A 26,685-nucleotide genomic window follows, 5' to 3' on the forward strand; every position below is an offset into this window, starting at 1 on the left:
TCAGCAGGACACGGTGCAGGCGCCGTACCACACAGCGATGCAGCTGGTCAGGACGCTTTCTACAGTGCCTCTGTAACAGGTGGTCCTGATGGGGGCGGGGCTCTCGCTCTTCTCAGTCTGCAGAGGAAGTAGAGCCGCCGTTGAGCTTTTTAAGCCAGTGATGTGGTGTTGATGTTCCAGGAAAGATCCTCAGAGATGTGCACACCCAGGAACTTGGTGCTGCTCACTCTCTCCACAGCAGCACCGTTGATGGTTAGTGGAGCATGCTGGGAATGCTCTCTCCTTAAGTCCACCACAATCTCCTTCGTCTTCTCCACATTCAGGTGGAGACTGTTGTCCTGACACCACGTGGCCAGGCGGCTCACCTCACTCCGGTAGATCGTCTCATCACTGTTGATGAGACCCACCACGGTCGTGTCATCCGCAAACTTGATGAAGAGGTTTGAGCTGGATGTGGGTGTGCAGTCATGGGTCAGCAGAGTGAAGAGGAGGGGGCTCAGCACACATCCCTGGGGGGCCCCGTGTTCAAAATGATGGAGCCGGAGGTGTTGCTGCCAACCTGAACTGCCTGTGGTCTCCCTGTCAGAAAGTCCAGCAGCCAGCTGCACAAGGTGGTGTTGAGTCCCAGTTGGTCCAGCTTGTAGATGAGCTGCTGGGGGATGATTGTGTTGAACGCTGTGCTGAAGTCGATGAACAGCATTCTGACGTGGGAGTTCTTGGTCTCCAGGTGGGTCAGGGCTGAGTGGAGAGCAGTGGCGATAGCGTCATCGGTCGAGCGGTTGGACCGATAAGCAAACTGTTAGGGATCCGGGGTGGATGGGAGGGCAGACTTGATGTGCTGCATGATGAGCCGCTGGAGGCACTTCATAAGCATGGGGGTGAGTGATAGAATGAACTAGAACAATATACTCACCCAGAAGGCTTTTCTGATCCGAACAGTGCTTCAGGAAAATTTAGATCCAAAATCAAGCAGCAGGCATCGGTATAGGTCTAGCATGCGGGGCATGGGTAACGCCGCTCCTGAAACAGCTTTAATTGTCCAAAAACTCATTAGTTTCCCAATATTTCATCATGGCCCGCTCAGCCTCTCCTCCACGACAGCCCAGTGTCGAGATTGTCATATATGCTGCAGATATATGTTTGATATTCGACGAGTCCGATGAACGGCTTGAAATGGTGCAAAGTGATGAAGTACCACAAGCTGCACGAACCATAAGACTTAAAAATGTCAGTAGGTAATTTCCATCACCATCAAAAGACACAGACAGTGTAACAGGAGGAGGTCTGGCAGACCCAGAGCCATTACTCAGTCAGAAGACTAGTTTCTAAAGAGTTACCAGCTTGTTTAATTGGCGGATCGCAGGACATCAGCTCCAAGCACAGCTCAACAAGTCTGGGTTTCCAGTCTGAGAAGACCTGGAGAGCCGGTCTGACAGGAGCATGAAAGCCACTGCTAGTGCTGAAACATCAGGATTAGAAAAGAAGTCTTCCTGAACCACTGGACGACAGAAGACTGGCAGAAGGATGGAAGAATCAACATCTGAAGTCTTTGGTTCATCACAGAGACCCTGTGTGTGTCGCTTTATAGGCGAAAGGACGGTATAGCTGTCAGAACTCCCAGAGTGGAGCTGGGAGGAACTTTCTGAAGATTTCCACAGCAGAGAGAATGAGTGTGTTCAGCTGTCATATCAACCAAAGGAGCCACTCTGATGAGTCAAATGCTTAGAATGCATTCTGGTTTATAAATTGATTCTATTTCTTTTTTTAGCTAAAGTTCATTTTCTTTATCTTCCATTTCAGAGTGAAATGAGACATTAAACGTTGTGTTTTAAAATGTTTGGCCAGTAGCATACACACTTCTGAATAATTTCTACAATCCATGTATGCGCTTAAGCATGAACCTGTATACTTAGTCCTGATTAAATATGAATTTTATGGAAAAAAGACTCATAACATCTTATATTTATCAATTTATATGTGAAAATGTTACATTTCATATCAATTGTACATTAAAAAACATGTATATATGGTTTAACACACTCTTGTGTAGATGTGAGCTTATTGTTGCCAGATAAAGATTCCCATCATCTTATCCAGACCCATCAGTAGATCGTACTGTGACTGGGTGAGGTTCAGTTTCACAGAAACAGCACGATGAGCGGAATGAGAATCCCTGATCTCAGCACTTAATTCTCAGGGAAACGTCTTCAAAGCGCCGGAGTTCCTGTTACATGTTGGCTCCTCTGAACTTGGCAACAGCTCAGCGCTTTCCCCGAGACAGACATCACTCTGGACAGATCTGAAGCACGGAGACTCAGCTCCACACCGATGAAAAACCAGCTCCAGCAGTGTGGCAGTCCAGCACCACAGGGACCAGAGGAGCGCTACCGTGATAAAGTGTGTGTGTGTGTGTGTGTGTGTGTGTGTGTGTGTGTGTACTTGTACGTTGTTGTGAGGACCTTTTGTGAGGACCATGGGTTTATAACCTTAGAAGTGAGGACAATTTGTGGAAAGTGAGGACATTTTTGCCGGTCCTCACTATTCGACAGACCTTTTTTGGCCTTTTTGAGGTTCAGACTTGATTTCTGGTTTAGGGCTACAGTTAGGTTTAGGGTATAGGTTCTGGTTAGGCATTCATTTTTGATGGTTAGGGTTAGGGGCTAGGAAATGCATTATGTCAATGAGTGTCCTCACAACCAGGGTTGGGAGGGTTACTTTTAAATTGTAATCCGGTACAGTTACAAGTTACTTGTCAAAAAATGTAATCAGTAACTTACTCTAATTACTTCAATTAAAAAGTAACATACCAGATTACTTTTAGTTACTTTCAGATTACTTCACCAGCAAACATAAAAGATAAAAACAAATACAATGTGTCGTCCTCAGTGTAGTGACAGCTCTACACAGTAAACACTAAACGCTCTGAGTGTTCTGAACTCTGCTGAACTCTGAGTTCAGCCCCAGTTAATACCAACAACATGACATCCTCTACTGACAATCTGACTTTCTTTCTGACTCAGGATCAGAAGCATCAGTTCAGACTGTGATTCTCCAGCAGTTCTACAGTCCAGCAGCAGAACCAGGAGCCGCACTGACAGTGTTAACACACATTTATATTATACTCAAAATCTGCTTTGTAGCTGTACTGCTGTAGTCACTACAGGAGTGAGCAGTGTTTTGTCTTCAGGTCGGCCTTGCACAGTATTTTTTCAAGAGTTCAGAGTTGATTCATTCCTCAGTGACAGAAGGAAACATGCAGTCTCCAGTAAATCCTCCATCCAGGCTGAAGAGATTACTGCCTCCATCAGATTCTTCTGAGTTCAGCCTGGTGAGGCTGGTTAGCAGGTTACTGACTGGTTACTGACAGGTTAGCAGGTTACTGACAGGTTAGCAGGTTACTGACTGGTTAGCAGGTTACTGACAGGTTAGCAGGTTACTGACAGGTTAGCAGGCTAACAACACTTTAGCTTCACTGTGAGTCCAGGTGTGTTTCATACTGTCGATGTGTCTTCAGGTTTGATGAGTTCCTGGATGTTGAGAGCGTTTTCACAGCTGGAGGCAGAGTTTACATCCTACAGAGAAGTTCTGGCCTCATCTGACTTAAACACAAAATGTCTCCGTTTCCAGTCAAAGAATGAGTTTCTCTCTCTGGAGCAGCCATGACTCCAGCAGCAGGGGGTAAAATCCATGGCATTTTTTCATTCACAGTTAAACACAGCAGAGGCTGCTCCGAGACAGCGGTGGATTCGGCGCCTATCATTTATATATCTTCAGTGTCTATTGTTTATAGATCTACGGTGTGGCGGTCTGTGCTGTAAGGTGCTGTAAAGTGTCACGATGTCTGTATACGGATATCTGTTGTTGGTCCTGTCTGGTTTTCAAAAGTAATCCCGCTCAGTAATCCGTGTTTTTATCAGAAGTAACTGTAACGAGATTACATATTTTTTGCGTGTACTGTAACGGATTACAGTTACAATTTTTTTGCATCCTGATTACGCAACGCTGTTACATGTAATCCGTTACTCCCCAACCCTGCTCACAACATATAGCTGTACAAACGTGTGTGTGTGTGTGTGTGTGTGTGTGTGTGTGTGTGTGTGTGTGTGTGGCGATCAGGACCGCGGTGAAGGTGAAATGAACACGTGAGGCCGTCATGTGTTTTTGCCTCTGGAGACGCTTGCGGACTTAAATCCTGGGTGGATGGAGCTGTAGGCCGGTGAAAAACGACTCCAGCTGTCGGCTCCCAGAGGACGGGCGGATACAGAGACTCAGCATAAATGCTAAAACAAGCATATCAATCTCACAGGATTGACATCAATCAGCCCGGGGCTGTCTCTGGGCGGAGGCGGAGGCGGAGGAGGGTTTTGGTCCAGAGCGAGCTTCAGGCCTGTCAGAGCCAGATCAGTGCTACCTGAAGCTCTTCCTGCTGAGTGGACCCAGAAGGCTCTGCTCTTCTGCTGCCTCTGTGTCTTCTCAGCAGTGGACGGGCTGCAAAGGACTGGTCTCATGCAGAAGTCACATTTGGATTTGGTGATTCTTTTTTGAAGAGCTGAGCATTAGGTTGATCTTTTAACTGATGGAATTAGCTGTATGACTGTAAATATTTTAAAATCTGTTTTTGAATCTAACATGTCATGTGGTGGAGGGTAGCACTTCAGAACTGAAAAAAACTTTTTTTGAAATGCTCTGTCATATCGTTTACACAACTTCCTTCAGTGTTGAATGAACATAGTGCCCTAATTATGGAGCTTTATTATGATTGTTGTCATAAAAACCAGAGGGGTTCTGAATTTCCTTTTCCATGAAGAAAATGACTGAAAACTTTTTAGAAATACATTTAAAGAACATATTTTCCTTTGGAGTTTTCACTTAGTGTGACAGTTGTTGTCTTGTGTCAATAAATAAATACAAGCTCAGTTTGGGTACATCAGCAGAGAAGGCAAACTCTTGTTTTTGCTAAATGAGCATGCAGGAACTCTTCGTGTGTCACCGAAACATCTGGAACTGCTGCTTAACCAAAGTGAAGAAGACCCTATAGAGAACGGTCCTGACTGTCTCGGTCTCGGTCAGCGATGCTCCAGTCGTCTGGGCTCAGCAGATTTCAGTCTGACTGATTTAACTTCTTGAGCACTTTGAGTTTTATTTCCTGGTATTGCTTTAAAAACACAGGAACCTGCAGGTGTTGGTGGCCCTCCGCCTGGAGGCTCTCTCTACCCCCTTCACCCCCATCAGCTCCATCACACAAGGGCAGCACTTCCAGAACAATGACAGAGAAGTCTGAAAGCAGCTTCCTGCTGGCTTTAATGTCCACGGTGCTGGAGAGCTCATTAGCTGCTCCAGCTCCGGCACTGCAGGACTGAGGATGGACGCTCCACGTCTGTCCTTGGCAGCAGCACAGGACGGCCGGCCCAGAGAGGTGCAGAAAACCAGAGAGAGGGAGGAGGGCTGCTCCGAGGGAGACGGCTAAATAATTCATCCCGGAGTGGAAAGGAAGACGGGAGCGAGAGAGGGGAGAGAAAAGGAAGACCACTCAGGAAACGTAACGTCTTTGGATTTCCTTCACATGACTCCTTGAAGTGTCCCTTTGGTTCGATGCGACTCCGGAGTGAGAATCTCACATTCAGTCTGAACCGCCGTCCCAGGCAGCGACCCAGTCCTGCAGCTGTGTGGCGTCCTGTCAGGACGAGGCCCCGCCCAGCGGCGGCCAAAGTTCCTGAACAGAACAGAGCGGTGCTGATACCGACACCGGGCCACACACGCTCCAATGAGGAAGAAGAAAAAAGCATCCATCAGCCCCCGGGGCAGCTCCACATGTACGGCTATCCTATTCATCACCCTGGCAAGACAGGTCAAAGGCCACACAAACAAGGCCTGCTGGTATAAAGGACGTTAGTAGAATGAGCCGCAGACGTTGATGCTGAAGCAGAGACTGGTCTGGAAGACATCCAGGATGGGGAATGTGACATATATACTGAAATACTGTGAAGCGTCTAACGCGGAGCATATGGGAGGCAGCGGTGCCAGCCGGGCCACGACGAAGACCACGTCTCAGATTATCACGCTGCAAACTCAACGGTGCGACCGCTCTGCAGCAGTTTCTGGCTGCATCACTTCTGGGATTCAGGTCTCCTGCTGGGTGGAATCCTGTCAGAGAGCGAGACGCTGCTCCAGAAACCCTCCGGCAGGCTGGAGAATGAGCTCCGTCTCACAGACAGCGTCAACACGGCCCACAGCCTGGCAGGGTTCATCCTAACCTGCTCGCTGGCTCTGTTTATCTCCCGTCGCCATGACAACAGAAACACATGTCCCGTCAACACGGCCACTCTGTCTCGGTAAACCCTAATGACTGCGATGCACGTTGCATATAGTCTCAAAACACCGAAGTGCTGTTTGAACAATTTTAGAAAACTAAACAAAAACAGCAGCAAAACGGCCAAAGACGCCGAGATGACTGGAGTAGTCTGGACACCAGCAGGCTGAGGACAGAGGCGAAACGCAGAGGGACGCAGCCGTGGTGGAGGAGCAGAGTTACAAATCTCCATTTTGCTGAAAAATGACCGAGGCTATCTCGCTATGAGCCTAAAGATGTAGAGTTCATGACAAAAGTTGGTAATTTTACAAAGAAAATTACTGTAACTTCAAAGATGCATATATTTCACAGAGATGAATATTATCATGGAACATCACAAAGGTTTACTTCATATCTATGTGACTGGTAAAAACCAAGAAATGACAGGATTGTAATGAAATTCGAATTTACTTAATTGTGTAGCTCAAACACTATGAAGAGGAAGGTTTGTTCTCTGGGTGACGTGACAACTTTGTGGCAAAGCAGCCAACACAAATAACGGAGATCACAGTCCACCTGATAAAAACTGGATAAAAATAGAGCAAAGTTTATCTGATGACTGCAGCAACGGTCCAGAGAGCAGCGCACAGCGACACACACAGCGTCACTGATCTGTGTCTGAACTTAAAGAGGGAGAAATCCTCAGTACATCAGAGAGCGAGCCGGTGTCTACCAGCCCATCTGCTGTGTGAGGCCTTCACTGACAACACACCAGACAAGAGAAAACAGCAGGGGGGCGCTGGCTCTGCTGTTTCCGCAGGTGAACCTCCCTGAACGGAGCATCTATCTGTACATCCATCTACTGCTGTCAGTGGAAATATCCCAGAAGCTGCAGGCGCCTCTCTCTCTTCAGCAGATGACGAACAGAAAGTGACCCAGGTCGACACGAGTCGGTGCTGCAGCTCAGAACCAGTGGGACCATCTGCTGCCATGGCAACAGACAAATCGATGAGGCAGTGATTCGGCCTGGACAGATAAGAAAAGGATGGCTGAGCGGAGAGGCGGCAGGTGCTCCAGGTTTTTGTGTCTGCGGATTTCATCAAGGAGACATATCTGAGTGCGAGACGCCTGGATTCGTCTAATATGGGTGTTTTTTCATTGTGGCAAAAAGAAAAAAGCACCAGTGAACAGAAACGTCCTGACTCCGTTCTTCTGGAGAACAACCTGACCTGGCCCCGGCTCGGATGGAGATGTAGGTGAGGAAAGTGAGCTGGAGCGCAGGTTCCCATTGAAAGGTACATGAGTCTGTAAGGTCGCCGGACCTGTGGCGAACATCCACCAAACATCAGCTCACCACAGAAACCAAACCCAGCTCCCACCGCCACACTGACAGCAGTTAAAGAGTTGAGGATTGTTCACTAGGCTTTTCTCTTGTAATTGCAGCCCACTGGGAGCCTGGAGGGTCTGACTGAAATGCCAGTGGTGACGCAGGTCTGTCTCATTAAACCAACGACAACGCAACACGGCTTATCAGCGCCGCCGCACCACGGACCGGCAGGATTATTTATCAATAATTAATGAAGCGGAGGAGAAGTCGGTGCCGCCCACGGAGCGCCGGTCTACTGTCAGCTCATCGTTCTCCAGATGTGGGTCAAAGTAACACCAGGGATGATGCTCTCCCGTCAATCTGGAAAGCTTCCCAGCCGTCACACCTCAGTGTTGCGGCAGCAGCAGGAAGCGTCTCATCAGACGGCTGAAGGCAGAAGGCGGTGTGAAGTACAAACCTCACCGAGCTGTATGGTTTAAGAAGGAGTGCTACTGGAAAGAAGCTCGTAAACCGACAGTAACTCCACACACTCTCCTACTGAACTTCAAATACATCACCAGACTGAGGACAGAAGGCACAGGGAGAACAGGAAGACTCCAGGCCTCTGATCCAGCTCTGAACCTGAAGCGGAGATGAACGGTATCTCGCTGTACGTCCTGCCAGCGCGGTGGTCCTCCCAGTCCTCAACGGATGATTCTGAAAAACCTAAAGCAAAGTTGCTGCACAGTCTGGTGTGTTTTAACAACATGTAGCCAAGAAACAGAAACTCCGCGCCTGCTGCTTTCTGGGCTTTAACAAGTGTAAGTTTTCATGACACTGCAGCTATTAAATCACTGCTTTTCACGTCCACCGGTAAAGTGCTGCAACTCAATCTGCTGTTTGAACATCGAGGGCAGGCTTTCAGACCACAGTTACATGATTAATCGTAGCCTAACATGGTTCCAGTGTTGATAAAACCTGGAGCCTGAGACAACATGAGGGATTGCAGACTTATTTTTTTACGAATATGTTTAGCAGATTACAAATATTAAACCCTCCATACCAGGGAAATGATATAATGACAGCAGTTTTGATTTAGGTTACATATTTATATGTCTCTTGAAATATTTCATGTCACTTCTCTCCGGTGAATTGAAAGGTCACGGTGAACTTTTATGTTTCTGATGTTGGTTTGGAGATCGCCTGGACTCAGAGGACATTTCTGACATCCCGGATGGAGAGCAGTCATTAGAGTGGCGGTGGCAGTGTCAGGGGGTCGGTTCGCATTACCTTACCATTTTTGCACAAAGCGTGGCTCTAACAGCCTGGATCACTGTCGCCATGGCAACAAATAATTAGCCAAACAACAACCCCGATTCCACAAAGGCTGAGATGATGTTTCACATGTGAGTAAAAACTGCAAGCAACTCCACATCCGATGCACAAACAGCGAGCACACTGCGTCAGCCCCGTGGATTAAATCAGACCGTCACAATTCCTGGACCCGACCCAGTCCATGAGACAGGAAGTCACAGCAGCTGACAAGACCCTGCTGCCTCCAGACACGATGACGAATGGACGACGTCCACCCGATGGAGCTGACTGCAGCCAGAGGCTGACTACTACCAGAGGTAGTCAGTGCTCACTGGGGAAGGACTGACCTTCACCGGGTTGATCTCCTCTGAAATCCATCCTCTTTCTTCTAATTCTTGGTCAAACGTAGCTGATCCCAGCGGACTGGCTGAAGGCAGAGCACCGTGGAGCGTTCACCAGTCCACCAGGCTTCAGGAAAACTCCACTCCCTCCAATCAAACTCTGGATTCTCTCCCAGTGAGTCCGGGCTCAACACTGCACCACTGCGAGGCCTCTTCCTGGATCTGACTGACAAACCACACATTCCACTTAGCAGTTAAAAAAAAGACATAATACTCATGTATGGAACCAATGAATAATGCAAGTGAAGCGTCTTTGAGTGTCCAGAAAAGCGCTGTATAAAAAAAACAATGCATTCATGTGAACTGTAGTATTTCTCTCGGTAAAGTTCCTGGAAATGACTGTGCTGTACTTGGCGCTATATAAATGAACCTGAACTGAATAAAACCAAGAAGGTTTCAGGTTGAAAAGACAGACATCAAATTCACAGCAGTATTTCTGGACAAGCTAGTTTCATGCAAGATGCTATCCCAAACATCAAACTGGTCCCCAGATGAAAACTAGAGCGGCGTACAGATACAGGACGGCTGATGAAAGACCTGCGCTGTCAGCAGGGAGGAGTGGTCCCCCGCCAAAATCACTCCTGGACACACCGTGGCTGTAACAGGAGGACGAGGAGGCGATGGAGTCTGAGAGGCGAGGACAGGGGGACGGGGAGGTCTGAGTGGAGTCTGAGGGAGAGCTGAAGTGGGCTGAGAATGTTTGGACCGCTGTCCTCAGGGTGCGTGGACAGGCTCTCTGATCTGTCTGGCAGAGTGTCTCTGCTGGGGGGACGGCAAGACGAGGAGGCAACGCAGTGAAGGCAGAGAACGACACAGAACGACACAGACGGCCGCCGCGCTCAGCTGACTGACCCTCCTGCTTCTGCAGCAAAAACTAAACACCTGCAAGAAGTTCAGTCTGCCGACGCTAAAATGAACAGCTGGACTTTCTGACTGACGGCAGCAGTTTAATCCTCTCGTCTTTTTACCTGGATCCAACCTCTCCAAGAGTCTGAAAGAGACATAGAGAGGATATGTATTTATTAAAAGATGAGTTGTAGAGTTCCTGGTTTGGGTTTAGTCTTGGCCCTGCATGTGGAGGACCTGGCTGGCCTCACTGTGGAGATCCGTCAGACACTCACTGAAATCCTCTCTCAGGGTTTTGATGAAATGATATTCAGAGACTGGAAACTCTCCAAAAATGTGTCAAACATAAAATAGACAGTCACTGAAGCGCTCCTTTAGCTTCGGTTGCTACAAGGCTCAAGGTACTTCATGATGGAAACACAGAGCATGTTGTTCTGGACAGACTGAGACAGAATGTCCTTCAGCACCGAGTCAAAAGAACAAGCGATGCTGGAGATGGAAAACACTGAAGAAAAAACTGTTATTGTACTACCAAGAGATAAAATTATGACCGAGCATTTTCACCACAAGGATAATCTAATTTTCCTGAAAGTGTACATTTTACAGTGTTATATTCTGTAATTCTGAAGTAATTTAATTTAAAATAAGGTTAAAGCTTGTTTCATAATCTGTAAAAAGGAAAGCGTGGAGACGGGGGCAGCGTGGATGAGCAGCAGCATTTTGTCAGGAACTCAGACACTGAACCCAAACACCCAACCCAAGACTTTTTAGAACAACAAAAATAAAATGGCTAACACAGAAGTGTCAGCACAAAACACAGGGTAAACCGGAAAAGATGAAGTGTGCCTGGATGAAACAGGGACAGAACATAAAGAGAACAGATGAACTCACCGGATCCTCCTGGAGAAGAAACAGAAAACATCACAGCTGAAAACAATCCGGGGTAATCACAGGACAAGAAGGTGGAGCAAAAACACCCTGAGCTGAAGACTGGCACCGACCAGCCGCCCACTTCTTTTATTCAGAGCAATACATAAACTGCATCATTTGCAACTTTCATTTTTCTGAAAACAAATTTGACAAATTTATCAACCAGAGCAGAAAGACACACAGTCATCTGAAGGCCTGCCACATTCAAACAGTCTGCTTTTCTCACGGTTTCTGTTAACATATCTGCTCTGAGAGCCTCTAAACCCACAGGAAGCCGTCAGGCTGGTCTGAGGCCTGCAGCCAGTCGTCATATGAGAGGTGGGACATCCGGGTGGTCCTGGAAGCCCTCAGAGAGGGGAGCAGCGGCCTCCGGTGGATTCTCTGAAGCTCTCTGCCTCCACACGATGCCGGCCAGGTCCACGGCTGTGCGTTTGCTGGGGTCGACCTCCAGCCTCTCGGGAACACCGGCTTTTCTGCAGAATGGAAACAGTGAACACATTCAGCTTTGATTATTTGGGTAACTTTTCCTACATTCACAACATTGTACATTGACACTGCAATAATTTTGCAACTACTTCTGATTATTTACTTATTAAACAGTTCATTATCTATTAATCCCGGGGGGTGTGTTCAGTAAATTAGGTTTATTGGATGAATTTGATTAAATCTCTTTCTAAATTAAGTGATAATGAAATGTACTGCCACATTTCAGTGCTAGGAATTTATCCATGTCAATGGGAAATAAATAAACTCAGATTCTGAAAGAATAGCTGGCAGAATAAACGCTTTTTGTTGCCTTGGTACGAAAGAAATGTTTGGAAAAACATGTAAGCAAATAAGTGATTTCACAGCGACTTTTACTGTAAAGGCCTCATTTCTCTGAGGAAGCCTCTTCAGTGATCATGGTCTGTCGGCGCCTCAGCAGCATCTGCTATGAACAGAATTTAGATTTATGAAAGGAGAATAAAGAATAAAGAACACTATCACAGCCACTGCATTTAGAAAATCAACCCGTGGAGTGAAGACACTGGAGCTAAACACTGCTGTTGGATTTACAGTCAGCTCGGCACCACTCCAAGTTGGCCCCGGCCAACTCGGCACCGCCCCGGGATACAGTCAACTCGGCATCAAGCCAAGTCGGCCTCGCGGGCGGGGGGGCTCTCGAGTGGCCGAGTTGGTCGGTGCCGACTTGACTGTAAGCTGCTTACCAACTCGGCCAAAAGCGTCTTTCTTTTTTTTTTAATCACGATGGTGGATAATGTACCTGGGAGCTTCATGTTTGACGTCCGAGTAGCTTAGCTACGAGCGCGCAGCGCGAGCGGCTGTCTGGTCATGTGACCAGATCATGTGACCGGCATGTGATCCGCGAACGCAGCCTGATCAAACCAGTCGCCTGCATTATAATTTTATTGTAATGTTCTCCACCCTCTAAGTTTGGTCAGCCAGTAGAATTAATTTATTTTTACCCAATCAGTGGAAACCTAGGAAGACCGAAGCTGCATGGCGAACTCGATCATACTTGCTGTATTTCATCCCAACCACAAAATAATACCTGTATTGCATTATGCTTATGCTGATTTGTTCATTTCTGATCAACATTGTTAGTTTATCAGTCATTATTCTTTTCTTTAACAAACATTGTCATTTGCAAAAGCATGTATTTTGTTGTAAATGTTGTTTGCCCGCCATCTACATTACAATGTAAAACATGAAGCTCCAGGTCCATCCTCCACCTCTAACCTGTCAGTCACCATAACCACACAGTTTGTCCTCCAGTCCCCTGCCTGCTACGTGAGGAGAAGCGGCGCTGCCGGCACGAAAAAAACTGCAAATCGTCCCGGCGCAGCCGGCATCGCTGCACTACGATTCCCAGAATGCCTTGGGACCGGTCACATGACCAGACAGCCGCTAAGCGCTGCGCGCTCGTAGCTAAGCTACTCGGACGTCAAACATGAAGCTCCCAGGTACATTATCCACCATCGTGATTAAAAACAAAAGAAAGACGCTTTTGGCCGAGTTGGTAAGCAGCTTACAGTCAAGTCGGCACCGACCAACTCGGCCACTCGAGAGCCCCCCCCCCCGCGAGGCCGACTTGGCTTGATGCCGACTTGACTGTATCCCGGGGCGGTGCCGAGTTGGCCGGGGCCGACTTGGAGTGGTGCCGACCTGACTGTATCCCCTGCTAGTTGTCCATCAGAAGAGGTGTTGACTGCAGCCGTGGTGTGTGTGCACAGCAGCAGCATTTCCAGCACCTCCAGCGAGACGGAGCCCAGATGTTTTCGAAAGTTGCACCAAGGAAGCCGTTTCATAAAGCGTTATCTGCATCACCGAGTCAAAACACCGCGACGGCTCTGTCTCAACATAATTTAATCCTATTGTCGAATAATTTAATTCACAACCCGTCACTTTGCGTCTCACCGTCTGTGAAGCCAGAGCTGCTGGAGGCTGAAATGAGCAGCAGGTGAACGGGCCGTCTTTCATCCTGCTGCAGAGACATCTGAGTTTGAAGATTTAACGTGCAGAAGTCGATACGGGAGCGGATACAGGTGTGATGAACGGCTCGGCCCGGACATGTAGTTAAGCCCTCCAACTGTAAATATGACTGCGCTGCACGCATTCCTGCTGGGCGGTTATCTGACAGAAAGCCCTGTATCTCATCTCTGCACGTCAAACCCAATACTTTAATATCTCCACAGCACATTATTCTACCCTCACTGAAGGCAGCTATGAATATCTGAGAGGCTCCAGACTTTTTATGAGAGTTTTATCATATTTTGAAATTTTACAGTGAGCAACCTCTGGTTGCATCAGGAATACATTAAGAGATATTCAAACACTAAAGTGGATTTAAAAAGAAATAACTCCGAGAACGAGATGCACTTCTTGTTCTGCGCTGCGTTTCTTTTACTGCCTTTTCATTTGTTCATCATTTCTTTCCTTTGTTCATATTTCTGAGAGCCTGGGCTCACCAGTGGTGTCTGCACGTCTGCTCATGATCCATCAGAGACATTTCATTCAGAAACATTTTATTCATTTCATTCCACCACGTTTTTAAGCAATTAAAAGTCTTGACATTAAAAATGATTGAGATCTATGAATTCTTGTGTTTCTGTTTCCTCATGAGTCTGCCGGGTTTTCTGATGAATCAGTGAGAATCACTTTGTTTGCTTGAAAGAATAATTTCTGATTAATATTTGCAGGAGGTAATTGTGTGTGTGTGTTAACTAGTGGTGTATTAAAGAGGTTAAGAGTCAACTGAGGCCCTTTAAAGACGTTTTCAACCGTTGTGTCTTGTCTTCGTCTTCTTCACTGACTGGTTAGAACAGTTGTATTGCTACTTTAATTTTAATGTTTTAGTGGATTTCGGAGTTTAACTGTATGGATGAGATTTATGAATTCCATGCACTGCCTGACGCCTGTCATGTTTAAGTTATAGGAGCTGCAGCAATTCGTCTCACTCGGTGACAGACGGACGGAGACCGACCTACAGATTCAACACAAATCAGTCAATTTCTTCCTGAAAAACTAAACATTCATATATTGACGAGATGAACAGACTTTAAGCTATTAGTCTCATTTTCACTGCACGCCTGTCTGTTCAGTCAGTTTTATCATTTTCCTTAATGTCGTAAGGAGGATTTCCTTCATTGAGGGAAGAAAATGACTGAAATATATGTTGACAGAGGAAAAACAGCTCAGCCTCCAGTCTCTCACAGCCACTCTGAGGTGATCCTCTGTGATCACCCTTACTTCTAAAATGCAGTTTTTATGCTTCCTACAGCCATTTATAGTCAGAAAACAGGACAAGGTGAACAGAAAGAGCTTCATTCAATCTGCTCAAATAAATAAGACACAATTCACCTTTTTCTCTGTCAGCGAGGGGAATTTGAGGTCTTGCTAGTTTTAATTGTGTGTCCATGTTTATCACAGAGCCAGTTCTAATGCATGCCAGAACACTAACGGAGCTGCTTTTGTTGGTTCACTGTTAAAGTTATTTGACAGACATGAAAGCTGTCAGGACGGTTCAGAGGCTTAATGAAAGCTTGAATAGTGTTTATTTCGCAGTAAACTGAACCGATCGGCACCTTGGACAGGTTCAGATATACAGCAGCTGATGATGCAGTTATATTATTAAACTGTTATGAAACTGCACTGATATTTACTAAAAGTGAAGCAGAGTTTGAAGAGACATAAATCTTAAAGAGTATTTATGAGTTTGGAGTAATTTCTTAAACCGTTTGGCAGTTTAGTTTTATTATAAATCAATGAAATCCATCTTGTTATTGAAAATAGGGTTTCTGTGGAAGCAGACTGGAAGTGGACAGAAGGAGAGACGTCTCCCATAATATCGTCCCAACTGTCCCCGGAGACCAACAGCCAATCTACCTGAGAGAGGCGTCCTCCTGTCCCGGAGGACATCAGGGACCAAGCGTCCAACCCAGCCGGAGCTCCGTCCAGACCTCTGAGCGCCTCACTAACCTGCTGCAGTCAGGAGAGCGCTCCCTGCTGCCTCCGCACCACGAGCCACGGCTTCAGGGATTCATGCACGAGCTGCGTCTTAATGCAAGACTGCATTATGCGGGTTTATCGCGCGCAGCACTGGTAATTATACCGACTGTATCGTCACAGAAGTGGAGACCACCGGCGAGAGAAACAAGAATGAATGAAATGTGCAGATTTTCCTGGAAGAGCGTGGATGTTAGAATTTAATCTCCCGCACAGCGGCTGACAATAAGCAGCAGCAGGAAGCGGGAGGTGGAGCTCCGGCATGAGTCTGTACATTCTGAAACTTGTTTATTGAGAAGGGAATAAAGCTGCCACAGGACATATATACTGGATGGCGAACAAACGGCGCCGTCTTCCTTCACTCTGCTGCAGGAAAATTACCAGCTTGGACCAAGAAGACGGGGAAGCAATTTGGTCCAATTTCCTGCTGATAGAGCAGTCAGCCTGTGCCTATTTATAGAGCGGGAGTTTATTGAATGTCATACAGTGTTCAAACTAAGTGTTAATGCTGCACACACACTACAGAAAGATGAGAGAATGTTCTTGGTGGTGATCAGCGATGAGCAGGTCTGGAGAACTGATGGCAGCTTCAGTTACTTTTAACTGCTGCTTTTTGTTGTCAATACTTTCATGGAGACCACAAAACATCAGTTTCACTGAGCTTCTGCAGTGTCGGTGGAAACATCCTCCTGTTTTTATGAAGTTCCTGAAGTTACTCTCAGTGAAGCTGTGAGGCAGATCTGCAGCACAATCACAAGAACAACACTGTTTCCTGCATAGCGATCTCACAGCTCAGTTTGTTTTTTGCAGTTTGTTAAAAATGTCTGCCTGACAATAGAATGTTGGACTTTGAAGTCTTTAAAGCGATACTTCAACATTTTGGCAAATTGGCCCATCTAGGGCAATTCGGTAGTCATTTAGAACAGCATACTTACTTTTTTTGTGAGGGCGAGCTGTTGTTTATTCAGCGGTGAGTCTGAGGAGAGCTTCACGGCGGACATAATGGAAGTGGATGGTACAGTAGCTTCCCTCGTCAAACTCATCAATCCAACACAATCCAACAACCCCAAAACACACTCTGGTGGACACGTTATAATCCCCACATTCACTACGCTGTGAAATATTAATGCAAAATTACGAGATTGAGCGTTTTTTTTGCGAAGATTGCTAAAACGGAACTACTTACTAAACATGGCGTCTGGGCGTAGTGATCTCAAAAGAAAAAGTAGTTCCCAATATTTGCTTCAATGTCGTAACGCTACAATATTATTTGTTGGTGTTTCACAGCGTAGTGAATGTGCGGATTATAACGTGTCCACCAAAGTGTGTTTTGGGGTTGTTGGATTGTGTATTTGATGAGTTTGACGAGGGAAGCAACTGTACTGTCCACTTCCATTATGTCCGCCGTGAAGCTCTCCTCAGACGCACCGCTGAATAAACAACAGCTCGCCCTCACAAAAAAAGTAAGTATGCTGTTCTAAATGACTAACGAATTGCCCTAGATGGGCCAATTTGCCAAAATGTTGAAGTATCGCTTTAAAAGGAAATAATTATTAACTTTGCCGGCAAGCTGAATTCTGGCGGTATTTGTTCACACACACCACGAGAATCCATCTTGTACCGCTCGCGCTTATGCGCTCGGGCTCGGATTGTTTTCCTTCGGACCAATCACGCGTCGTTTAGGGCGGGACACGAAGCTTTGACGCAGGAAGCGATGGACTGCTAATAATATTAGCATGACTAGCGAAAACAGTGGATGTAAACGACCCTAAACGACGCGTGATTGGACCGCAGGACAAAAATTCGAGCCCGAGCGCATGAGCGCCTGGTGCAGGATGGATTCTCGTGGCGTGTGTGAACAAATACCGCCAGAATTGATCTTGCCGGCAAGGTTAAGCTGACAGCCGATTTCTGCTAATCCGTCCGCCACGCATTCGTCTATGGTCAAGCGGGGTTTTTCAAAAATGAGCACAGTGTTTGTCAGAACGCCTTTAATGCGCAGATTTTCGCTACATAAACGGCAAAAATCACTCGACATCTTGTCACGAACCTCAAGGCCCCTACATACTCCACAAGAACAAGAACAAAAGGTGCGTTCGACACGAGAAAGCCAGAGGCAGACCTTTAAGACTTTTGAGCCGCCCCGCCCAGATTTGGCCCGGCGTCACTGATACGTAGGACCTACGTAGGGCATCGAAAACTCGCGAGACCCAAACGAGATCGGTCACAGAGGTAGCCGCGTGAGCTGCTGGAGAGCAACTCACCGCGGCTACCTGGCCCACCTCTCTGGTTCATACAGGCAGGGGATTGGACCCCAGCCCACTCCTCATCAGTTTGATGACAACACGCTTTATTTGCATAAATAAACACCCAGTCCCGGCTCCAGCCCAGTGTAGAGGGGGGAGGGGGGGCAAAGGTGGCAAAAAAGTAACGGAGCAACGCAAAAACAGAATCCACAGATCAGAGGCCTGTTCTACTGTGTCCAACAAAGTATGATCATTAATCACACTGCTAAAAAGCACAAATAGTAATAAAACAAATGATAAAATAACCAGCCCTCACCTTTAGTAGAGCTGGAGTCTCCTCTTTTTTTTTTTTTTTGGAATTTTTAATAGCGCAACACTTCATATTGATTTGATCAAGCCAGTGGAGTTTGCTGTTGTTTTTTAAGCACAAAATAGACTGAAAACTTTATTAATTTTTTGGACTGAGGGGGCGAGGCAGTCTGCCCCCCTTGATGCCTGGTAGCACTTGCAGCAGCAGCACGCTTCACATGACAGAAGCCAAAACGTAACTTAAAATTATTTTGTTTTTTAAATTGTGTTTATTTCAGTTAACTGAATATGAATTAACACAATGTGACACACAAAAGAAATTATGAATTCTTTTGTTTTTAATAAGAAAAACAAAATTACCCCTCTGACAGCCAGGGGGGGCAAGGAGGCACAGGCGGGGGGGGGGGGGGGGGGGGGCATTGCCACCCCGGATGCCAGGCCTGTAAACACCCCCCCCAGTGGAGTCATGAGAAACACAAACATGGAGAACATAGGGTTGTCCGACTTGGAGGCAGACTTATAACTCCGCCCCACGGCTGCGCCGTCTGCTTCGTCTAGCTCTGTCTGCCTCTGGCTTTGCCATCGTGAACGCACCTAAAGTTCTTACACGAGGAGGGCGCGAGGCTGCCGAAATTTGTTCGGCAAGGAGGCGGTGCGAGAACAAAATGACGTCATTTTGTTCTCGCACCGCCTCCCTTGCCGAACTTTGTTCTTGTTCTTGTGGAGGATGAATAGGCCTTCACTCTCTCTCCACTGTGGGCTGATTGTTGATATTCACTTGCCAGGTGCTTGCTGTCGACGTCCTTTTTTTCTTTGCAGTGATTGGCTGAAACCAAACATGGTTAGGCGGCGCACGGTGTCCTTCCGTCCAATGAACGCAAAGAGTTCTACAGCAAGCCCCTCCTTCCCCGAACGGATTCACCGAGTGAAATCCCAGAGTGACATGCGAAGCAATTCCTTGCTGCACAGGTCAATCCGGCTTTTTCCAGGTTAAATAATGAATGTCTTCTCACACTTAAAGGCCATGTCCAGCCACAGAGTGCGACTCACTAAAGCAGGGATTATTTTTATTATTCACATCATTTCCAGTTTTCCTGCAGTGCTTCGGGCGTGACCTGCTCAGCTTCAACCTAAAGCTCAGCCACTCAGAGCAGGAAGCATCACCACCCTCAGACTCAGATACGTGAGAAATCAGAGGATTTTACTACAGATAGAAAGCCACATACTGACCACAGATGACCCTCCAGCCTCCTGACGCAGGAATATAAGCACAGCGGAGCTTTCATCAGGACTGAGCTCCGATGGGGTATCACTCTCATTTTATAATGGGGATGTAATCCAGTTACTCCAGGCAGCAGCAGCGGCAGCGGCTTCTGTTCGAGGCCATGATTACCGATGGAGCCACAGGTGATGTCAGGAGTCTGATCGTAATCCCATCGCCTCAGGTACAGATAAGAAGCAGACCTGCCAGTCACTTCCTGTGCTCACAGGAAGCAGATCGGTTGAAGAAGAATCTGAACTCTCTGATTCAGGCAGCCTGCTTCTCTTTAGCACTAACTCTTCATCCAGGTCAGGGTCGGGGGTCACTGGATCTGACACAGCTCAGTGGAGGGGTCACCTCTCAAGGTGAGCAGTTCGAACCCTCATCTCACCCGGTCCAAGTGTCCTCGGGCAAGGCACTGAACTCCAAATTGCCCCATGGACATTCTGTTTGTTTAATAGATTTGTTTAGCCTGAGATCCAAAGCAACAAAAGCCTTTTCTCATTTAACTCTAAGAGTAAAACTCACCTGATTGCTGCTGATACGGCGATATTCTCTGCCTTTAACCTCCAGCTGATTCATTGTTTCACATTAGTATCAAGCAGTGAAGGCCAGCCCATGCAGGGTGCTTCTGCAGCTCATTACCTTCCTGGAACTCCTAATGCTGTAAAGGACCTGAACGATTCTCGAGTGCATTAATGATAAAGAGGTGGAAGGTGATTTTGAAGATTTATGACGTCTTCCAGCCGGTTCTAAGTTTAGCTCCGAGTCGACGGTCATCCTGGTAGCGTGTAGACCTGAGAGAGGGTAACTCCCCTCCACCAGATGGATGGAGTCATTAGAGCGGGGCTCCTCTCACTAATGTCCTTCCTGGTCACTCACGGCAAAAAGCCCGTTGGTCATGACATCCTGCAGCCCTCAGCAGAGAAGTGTTCACGCCTTGTTATCAGGCCAGGATCGGCTCTGATGAGAGCCGGGACTAATAACTGCTCACGCTGCAATATTGATGAAGGGATTCCTCGTGAAGAACTGGCGCTCTGTCAGACGTCAGAGCGCTTCGGAGGAGGAGGGGTCGGCTTATGAAGATAAACCCGGCAGCTTCTCCAATGTAAACACAGACACATGAGGGGTTAATAAGATCCTGAATTCTGAAAAGAAAATCCCGGTAAAAAGAGAAAAACCGCTGATCGCTGCTCTGTTGGTTACTTATGAAATAATCAGGTTCCACAAAACATGTCTATTATCTAACAGGAGCAACATTCCAGATGTAAAACAGACTATTTAGAGGAGTTTATCAGGTTAAAACTGATCATTGTTTAAATACCAAATCAAACCAAATGTTTATCATCTTTTTCTGACTTTCAAACCTAAACCAGTCGGAGTGTTTGTTCATGAAGTCACCAGTTCACCTGGAAAGTTTCCGGGTTTGAAATGGAGTTTTGATTAAGTTAAATGGAAAGTGACAGAACAGATATTTCCTGGACATCAGCAGGTGTTTTCCTGATTTCCTGCAGTTCCATCAAATGATCTGGTTATTTATCTGCATGGCAGGCAGTTTTTGGTCCTGCTCCCTCTAATCTGAAGAGCGTAAATTTGTTTTTATTTTATCGAGCTCAGCACAAACCTTCAATAGATTGTTAATAAAACTAATCACAACTGTTTTTTTCCTCATTATTTCATTATTTTCAAGTCCCTTGAATTAAAGGCTAATCAAACAGTCTTCCTGGTTTCTCCTCTCTGTTGACCTTGACCTTTTAAACTCAGCCTAACACGATCAGAGGCCACATCAGCCGTAGATCTCGGATCATATTTGCTATTCCATTTCATCATACCGTTTACTCTCCGCTCTGGCTTCTGTTATCAAGTCAATCCATTTCAGTTCCATTTGTATTCATGCCGGAGGCAATATAGAACCTGTGGGTAAGCTTAAGGTCAAAGGTTACTCCTAATCATGCTGAATACAGTAAGCCAGCAGCGTTTCCCGCCTGCCGCCATGCAGGAGCAGCTCAGCATTCCATCCAGTGTTTAATCTGAGGGAGGGGGACTGCAGGGGCCTGGGGCCAGCTGAAGGACACGGAGCCTCTCCAAGCCATAAAGCGGGAATGGTGATCGCACCGAGACAAGAGAATATCATTCTTCTAGTCCCCAAAAAACAAATAAAGTAATGGCAATTCAAGCGGATGCTGTTTAATGTTTTTGTGTTAATCAGTAGACACTAATACTGCACCAATATCATCCTGCTTCCCTGACAATGTCATCAATGCACAAAAAAGATTATCTGATGAATTCCATGTCCACTCCGTTCCACGATACCTGACATTTCAGACTGGATTTGTCAGAAAATGTGAAACAACAGATTTATTTCAGGAAATATCAGACATGAGGGGATGTTCAACAAGATAAAGCAATTCCAAAGCCATTAAAAAGAGCACGTAAAGTCACAGTGTACTGCAGATGAAGATTAATGACAGACTTCTACCAAATTCTGACTCATGTTCCCCAGGATAGGAAAATATAGAAATTACACATAATTAGGTGGAATTGTAAAAAAACATGTTGCTGCCCATCCTCCTGGTCACAGAGTGCTGGAGACAACCCAGCAGGGGGTCACCAACAAGCCTCAGGAGCATCTTTCTGGACTTCAGGAGGCTCCCAAAGCGATCCCAACCAGGAGCAGAGTTCAGCACCACTCCGTGACGGTCCCGGAATGTAGGATTAGAAAAAGTTCTGACCGCCAGTCCTCAGGCTCTACATGGACTTATCGCTGATGGGATACTGGGTAAAAGCTGCTCATGCTGCTATCGTAGAAGTAGGTTTCATTAGTTGAGTTTGCATAACAATAAACAAGACTGAAAAGAAAATCCTGCCTCTTTCCTGACCAGAGGTTCTGTTCCTGACTCCAGCTTTTCCTTGCTGCATTCAGCAGAGTGAGTCTCGCTCCAGCGGGACGTGCCGGCCAGCAGCCTGCAGCCACTGTGGAAGACGTGCCCGGCTCGGCGGTTCACTCCTCTTCCTCCGAACGCTTCACGTCTGGTCAAGGTTATCTGCGCCCGGCACACGGTCATTAGCGCAGGGAGAGCTATCATCAACGCGGCTGATAAAACGGAGTGTTTAATATACACCAGGCAACTGTAATTGGGACTACGGGGACCTGATAAGCCACGGGCATTCAAATATGTGCGCATCAAACTCAAGGCCAAACAAAGACCGACGCCGGAGCCGGGTGAGACCGACGCTCCGCTTCATAACAACACTAACTGCGCTGTGTCTGCAGGGCACTGCGCTGCTGCGAGCTGCTGTTTATGGCTTATTCATATTACAAACAGTCTTTCTCGTGCTGTCTTATCATCCGTCACCTCTACAAATACATGTATTTGGATTAAATTGTGAATTCCAACAGTACGTCCTTTAAAACTGCCTGTTTTTAGGCTTCTGCTGTGACTGGTCTTCTCTCGTCATTTGATGTGTAACATCGCTGGACTTATACATGACTGAAGCATGTTCTCACCGAGAAAACCCTCACTAATAAAAGATAAAAGCTTTGTACTTCCTTAAAACACAGATAGAAATTAATAACTTGTGTGACATAAAACCAAACTGAAAATATTAATCAATAGAGAGATTTTTTGTTAAAACATATATACAGCATTTTTGTATAATATTAGCTTGATAACAATAACTTTATTTTTTGTGTGAATGAAAACAGGACATGAGTACATTTTGGAAAACTCCATGATTTTGGTCCAGATAACCTGAACAGTTTAAACTTTTTAAAGAAAATTAAAGGCAAATTTAACATGAAGTCAAACTTCACTTCCGTGATTTGGCGTTCAGGCTAACTTTAGCATTAGCAGCGATTTATCTTTTATGATTTCAAAATAAAGAAAATTAAAATCAATATTTAAGAATCTTCCTAATTTCAATCAACCTCATACACCGAGTCCGTCGTGTTTCCAAACCACAACAAAAACACAGAAATTAAGGAATAATTGTAAACCTAAGACCTGCTTCAGTCATCACTGATGCACAGACCACAGCGGTCAACGTTACTGAAGCCTTTCAAGAACAGCTGAGTAGACACGTATCGCTGAAATGACGAGTGTAAGAGAAGAAGACAGGATGACAGAGCTGGAGCAGATCCAGGACAGCGTCTGGTGCTGCAGCTATTGAAGGGAATATATGAGTAAGAAGAGCTGAACTGCTTCATGGCTGTGTTCCTTCAATGCATGGAGTGGAGGCTTTTTGGTCTGCATTAGTTTGCATATTCTGTGTGTGTGTGTGTGTGTGTGTGTGTGTGTGTGTGTGTGTGTGTGTGTGTGTGTGTGTGTGTGTGTGTGTGTGTGTGTGAGAGAGAGAGAGATCGTCTCTCTGCCTGTTGCCTGGTGATGAACTGGTGTACCCTGCCTTCGCCCTGCGCTGGATAACGCGTTGCAGCATATGGATGAATGAATCCAGTGGTATGGAGATATGTTCAGATATATGAACCGAGTTCGTGACAAGTTAATGAGCAACAGCTGAAGCTTCATGGACATGAGGCAGACTTGGATTCACTCACTTGCTCTGAAATCTTAAATTATGTCTTCCAAGAAAGTGAAGAGAGGAAAAGTGGACTAGATGACCTGCCTGTGTCCAGCAGGGTTCAGACTGGATGCACTGCTGGAGCGAAGCAATCGACTGCTCGTATGAACAAGAGAAAATATCTGGTGTTTCACTTCAGTCAATGGATTTCACTTAACTAGCACTTTTCCACCACTTGAGCAGAGCATTCCCAAAGCGCTCAACACTGGTCATCACATTCACCCATTCACACACACGTTCACACACCAGCATCTCCTTCTGCTGCTGGTTTGGGGAGGACTCCTACCTCCTGCTGTCCTCCGGCGAGCTGCTGCGGAGTGTGTTGAGAGGTGGTCTGGGCGAGCTGCTGCCTGGGGTGGTCTTCCTCACTATGAGTTCACCTTCAGCCTGGAGGACACACAGAGAGCAAAGATGTCTGGATGTGTCCTCTGCAGACAGCGCTCACCCTGTGAGTTCAGAAGGTTTACTAGCTCTCTGGTGGGGAACGAACCCGAGGCCATATGGAGGATTGATAGTGGCGGTGCTGACTCTGCACTATCAGCATCTGCTCCTTTTTACTGTCACTATAAACATCTCTTCCATTAAACATCAACGAGTCTGATTTTCACCAACGGTGAAAAAAAAGAAGCAGAAGAGACTCTAACTTGACAGCATTCATTGAAGTTTTTCTTCAGAGATATTTTGTTAGGTTTTGACATCTGACCTTTGGGTCAAACTGTACCTTTAATCACTGATGAAACTACTTCAAAACATGAATCCTGCAACAACCTCTTCCTGGATTTCAACAGCAGAAAACCACTGAAACCAATTTAATCAAAGATCAAACATTTACAACAAATGTACAAACAGTTTGAAAAACAGAACACAGTTTGTGGGCTTGTGTTGATCGAGTTGCTTTATCCAGACGTCTCGACGGTTTGAAAGGTAATGACACAAACTGATGGCCAAGAACTGCCGTCTCTCTCAGGATGACTTCAGGAGTCTGCTTTAAAATCCTACAAAATATCTATTTGCTTTGAGTGGCACACTTAAGTTGAACAACGTACCATTTGTAACCAACAAGCTAGTAGTTTGAGGTGAATCCTAAATCTGTCCAACTAGTTTCAGTCGAGCTAGTCTCTGTGTCCGAGGATCGGGTCGCCGGGCACCCTGCCGTCGGCTGCCACCCAATCCACACTGCACCCACAGTTCCCTCAGCGGGTGGTGGGTCCGCCGGAGGGTTGGCCCACGTCGCCCCTTCGACCTGAGCTCGGTCGGGCCTCGTGGGCAAAGGCCCGGCTCGCTTACAAGCCCCAACCCCAGGCCTGGCTCCAGGGTGGGGCCCCGGCTGCGCCATACCGGGCAACGTCACGGACCTAGACTGGAACGCCTTCATAAGGGCTGTTGACCTGCCCTTAGTCTGGCCCATCACCTAGGACCTGTTTGCCATGGGAGACCCTGCCAGGGGCATAAGCCTGGGACAACATAGCACTTGGGATCATGCGGGCACTGAAACTCCCCCCACCACTTTAAGGTGGCAGGTCAGGGGGGAACCCTGGACTCTCCACTTCTCCTGCATTGCCCGCGGTGAAAGTCAGTCGCCATGTGTTGGAGTTCTCCCCAGTGAGCAAGAGGGTCGCATCTCTTCGGGATAGATGCCTCACTGTTGTTTCGGCTTACGGGCCGAACAGCAGTGCAGAGTACCCGGCCTTCTTGGAGTCCCTGGGAGGGGTGCTGGACAGTGCTCCATCTGGGGACTCCATGGTTCTACTGGGGAACTTCAAGGCCCACGTGGGCAGCAACAGTGAGACCTGGAAGGGGGTGATTGGATCGCACGGCCTCTCTGATCTGAACCCGAGTGGTGTTCTGTTATTGGACTTCTGTGCTAGTCACAATTTGTCCATAACAAACACCATGTTCCAGCACAGGGGGGTCCATAAGTGCACTTGGCACCAGGACACCCTAGGTCGGAGGTCGATGATCGACTTTGTTGTCGTGTCATCTGACCTCTGACCTCATGTTTTGGACATTCGGGTGAAGAGAGGGGCAGAGCTGTCTACCGATCACCACCTGGTGGTGAGTTGGATTCGCTGGCGGAGGAGGAAACCGGACAGACTTGCCAGACCCAAACGTGTTGTGAGGGTCTGCTGGGAACGTCTGGTGGAACCCTCTGTCAGCAGGGTTTTCAACTCCCACCTCCGGGAGAGCTTCTCTCATGTCCCGAGGGAGGCTGGGGACATTGAGTCCCAGGGGACCATGTTCTCTACCTCCATTGTTGAAGCAGCTGCTCGGAGCTGTGGTGGTAAGGTCTCCGGTGCCTGTCATGGCGGCAACCCCCAAACCCGGTGGTGGACACCGGAAGTAAGGGCTGCCGTCAAGCTGAAGAAGGAGTCCTATCGAGCCCTGGTGGCTCATGGGACTCCTGAAGCAGCTGACAGGTACCGGCAGGCCAAGCGAACTGCAGCCCGAGTGGTTGTGGAGGCAAAAACTGGATCTGGGAGGAGTTCAGGAGGCCATGGAGGAGGACTACCGGTCGGCCTCGAAGAAATTCTGGCAAACTGTCCGGCGCCTCAGGAGGGGAAAGCAGGTCTCCACTAACACTGTTTATAGTGGAGGAGGAGCTGCTGAACTTAACTGGGGATATTGTTGGATGGTGGAAGGAATACTTGGAGGACCTCCTCAATCCCATCGCCACGTCTTCCGTGGAGGAAGCAGAGGCT

At 47.1% G+C, this 26,685-nt stretch overlaps 1 protein-coding gene across 1 annotated transcript in view; it reads right to left on the bottom strand.

The window, feature by feature from the left end:
• Positions 1-26,685, bottom strand: part of dnaaf11 (dynein axonemal assembly factor 11) — a 47,537-nt gene continuing 20,852 nt past the window's right edge. Inside the window, exons 11-17 of the mRNA XM_030116048.1 lie at positions 24,273-24,373; positions 11,412-11,559; positions 11,048-11,056; positions 9,823-9,937; positions 560-738; positions 228-509; positions 1-117 (exon numbers count right to left, since the gene is read on the bottom strand). Of these exons, the coding sequence (XP_029971908.1) occupies positions 1-117; positions 228-509; positions 560-738; positions 9,823-9,937; positions 11,048-11,056; positions 11,412-11,559; positions 24,273-24,373 (951 nt within the window). The remainder of the gene's footprint in view (positions 118-227; positions 510-559; positions 739-9,822; positions 9,938-11,047; positions 11,057-11,411; positions 11,560-24,272; positions 24,374-26,685) is intronic.

The sequence above is a fragment of the Salarias fasciatus genome, chromosome 18 (assembly GCF_902148845.1).
Source record: "Salarias fasciatus chromosome 18, fSalaFa1.1, whole genome shotgun sequence".
In the NCBI taxonomy this organism is placed as follows: Eukaryota; Metazoa; Chordata; class Actinopteri; order Blenniiformes; family Blenniidae; genus Salarias; species Salarias fasciatus.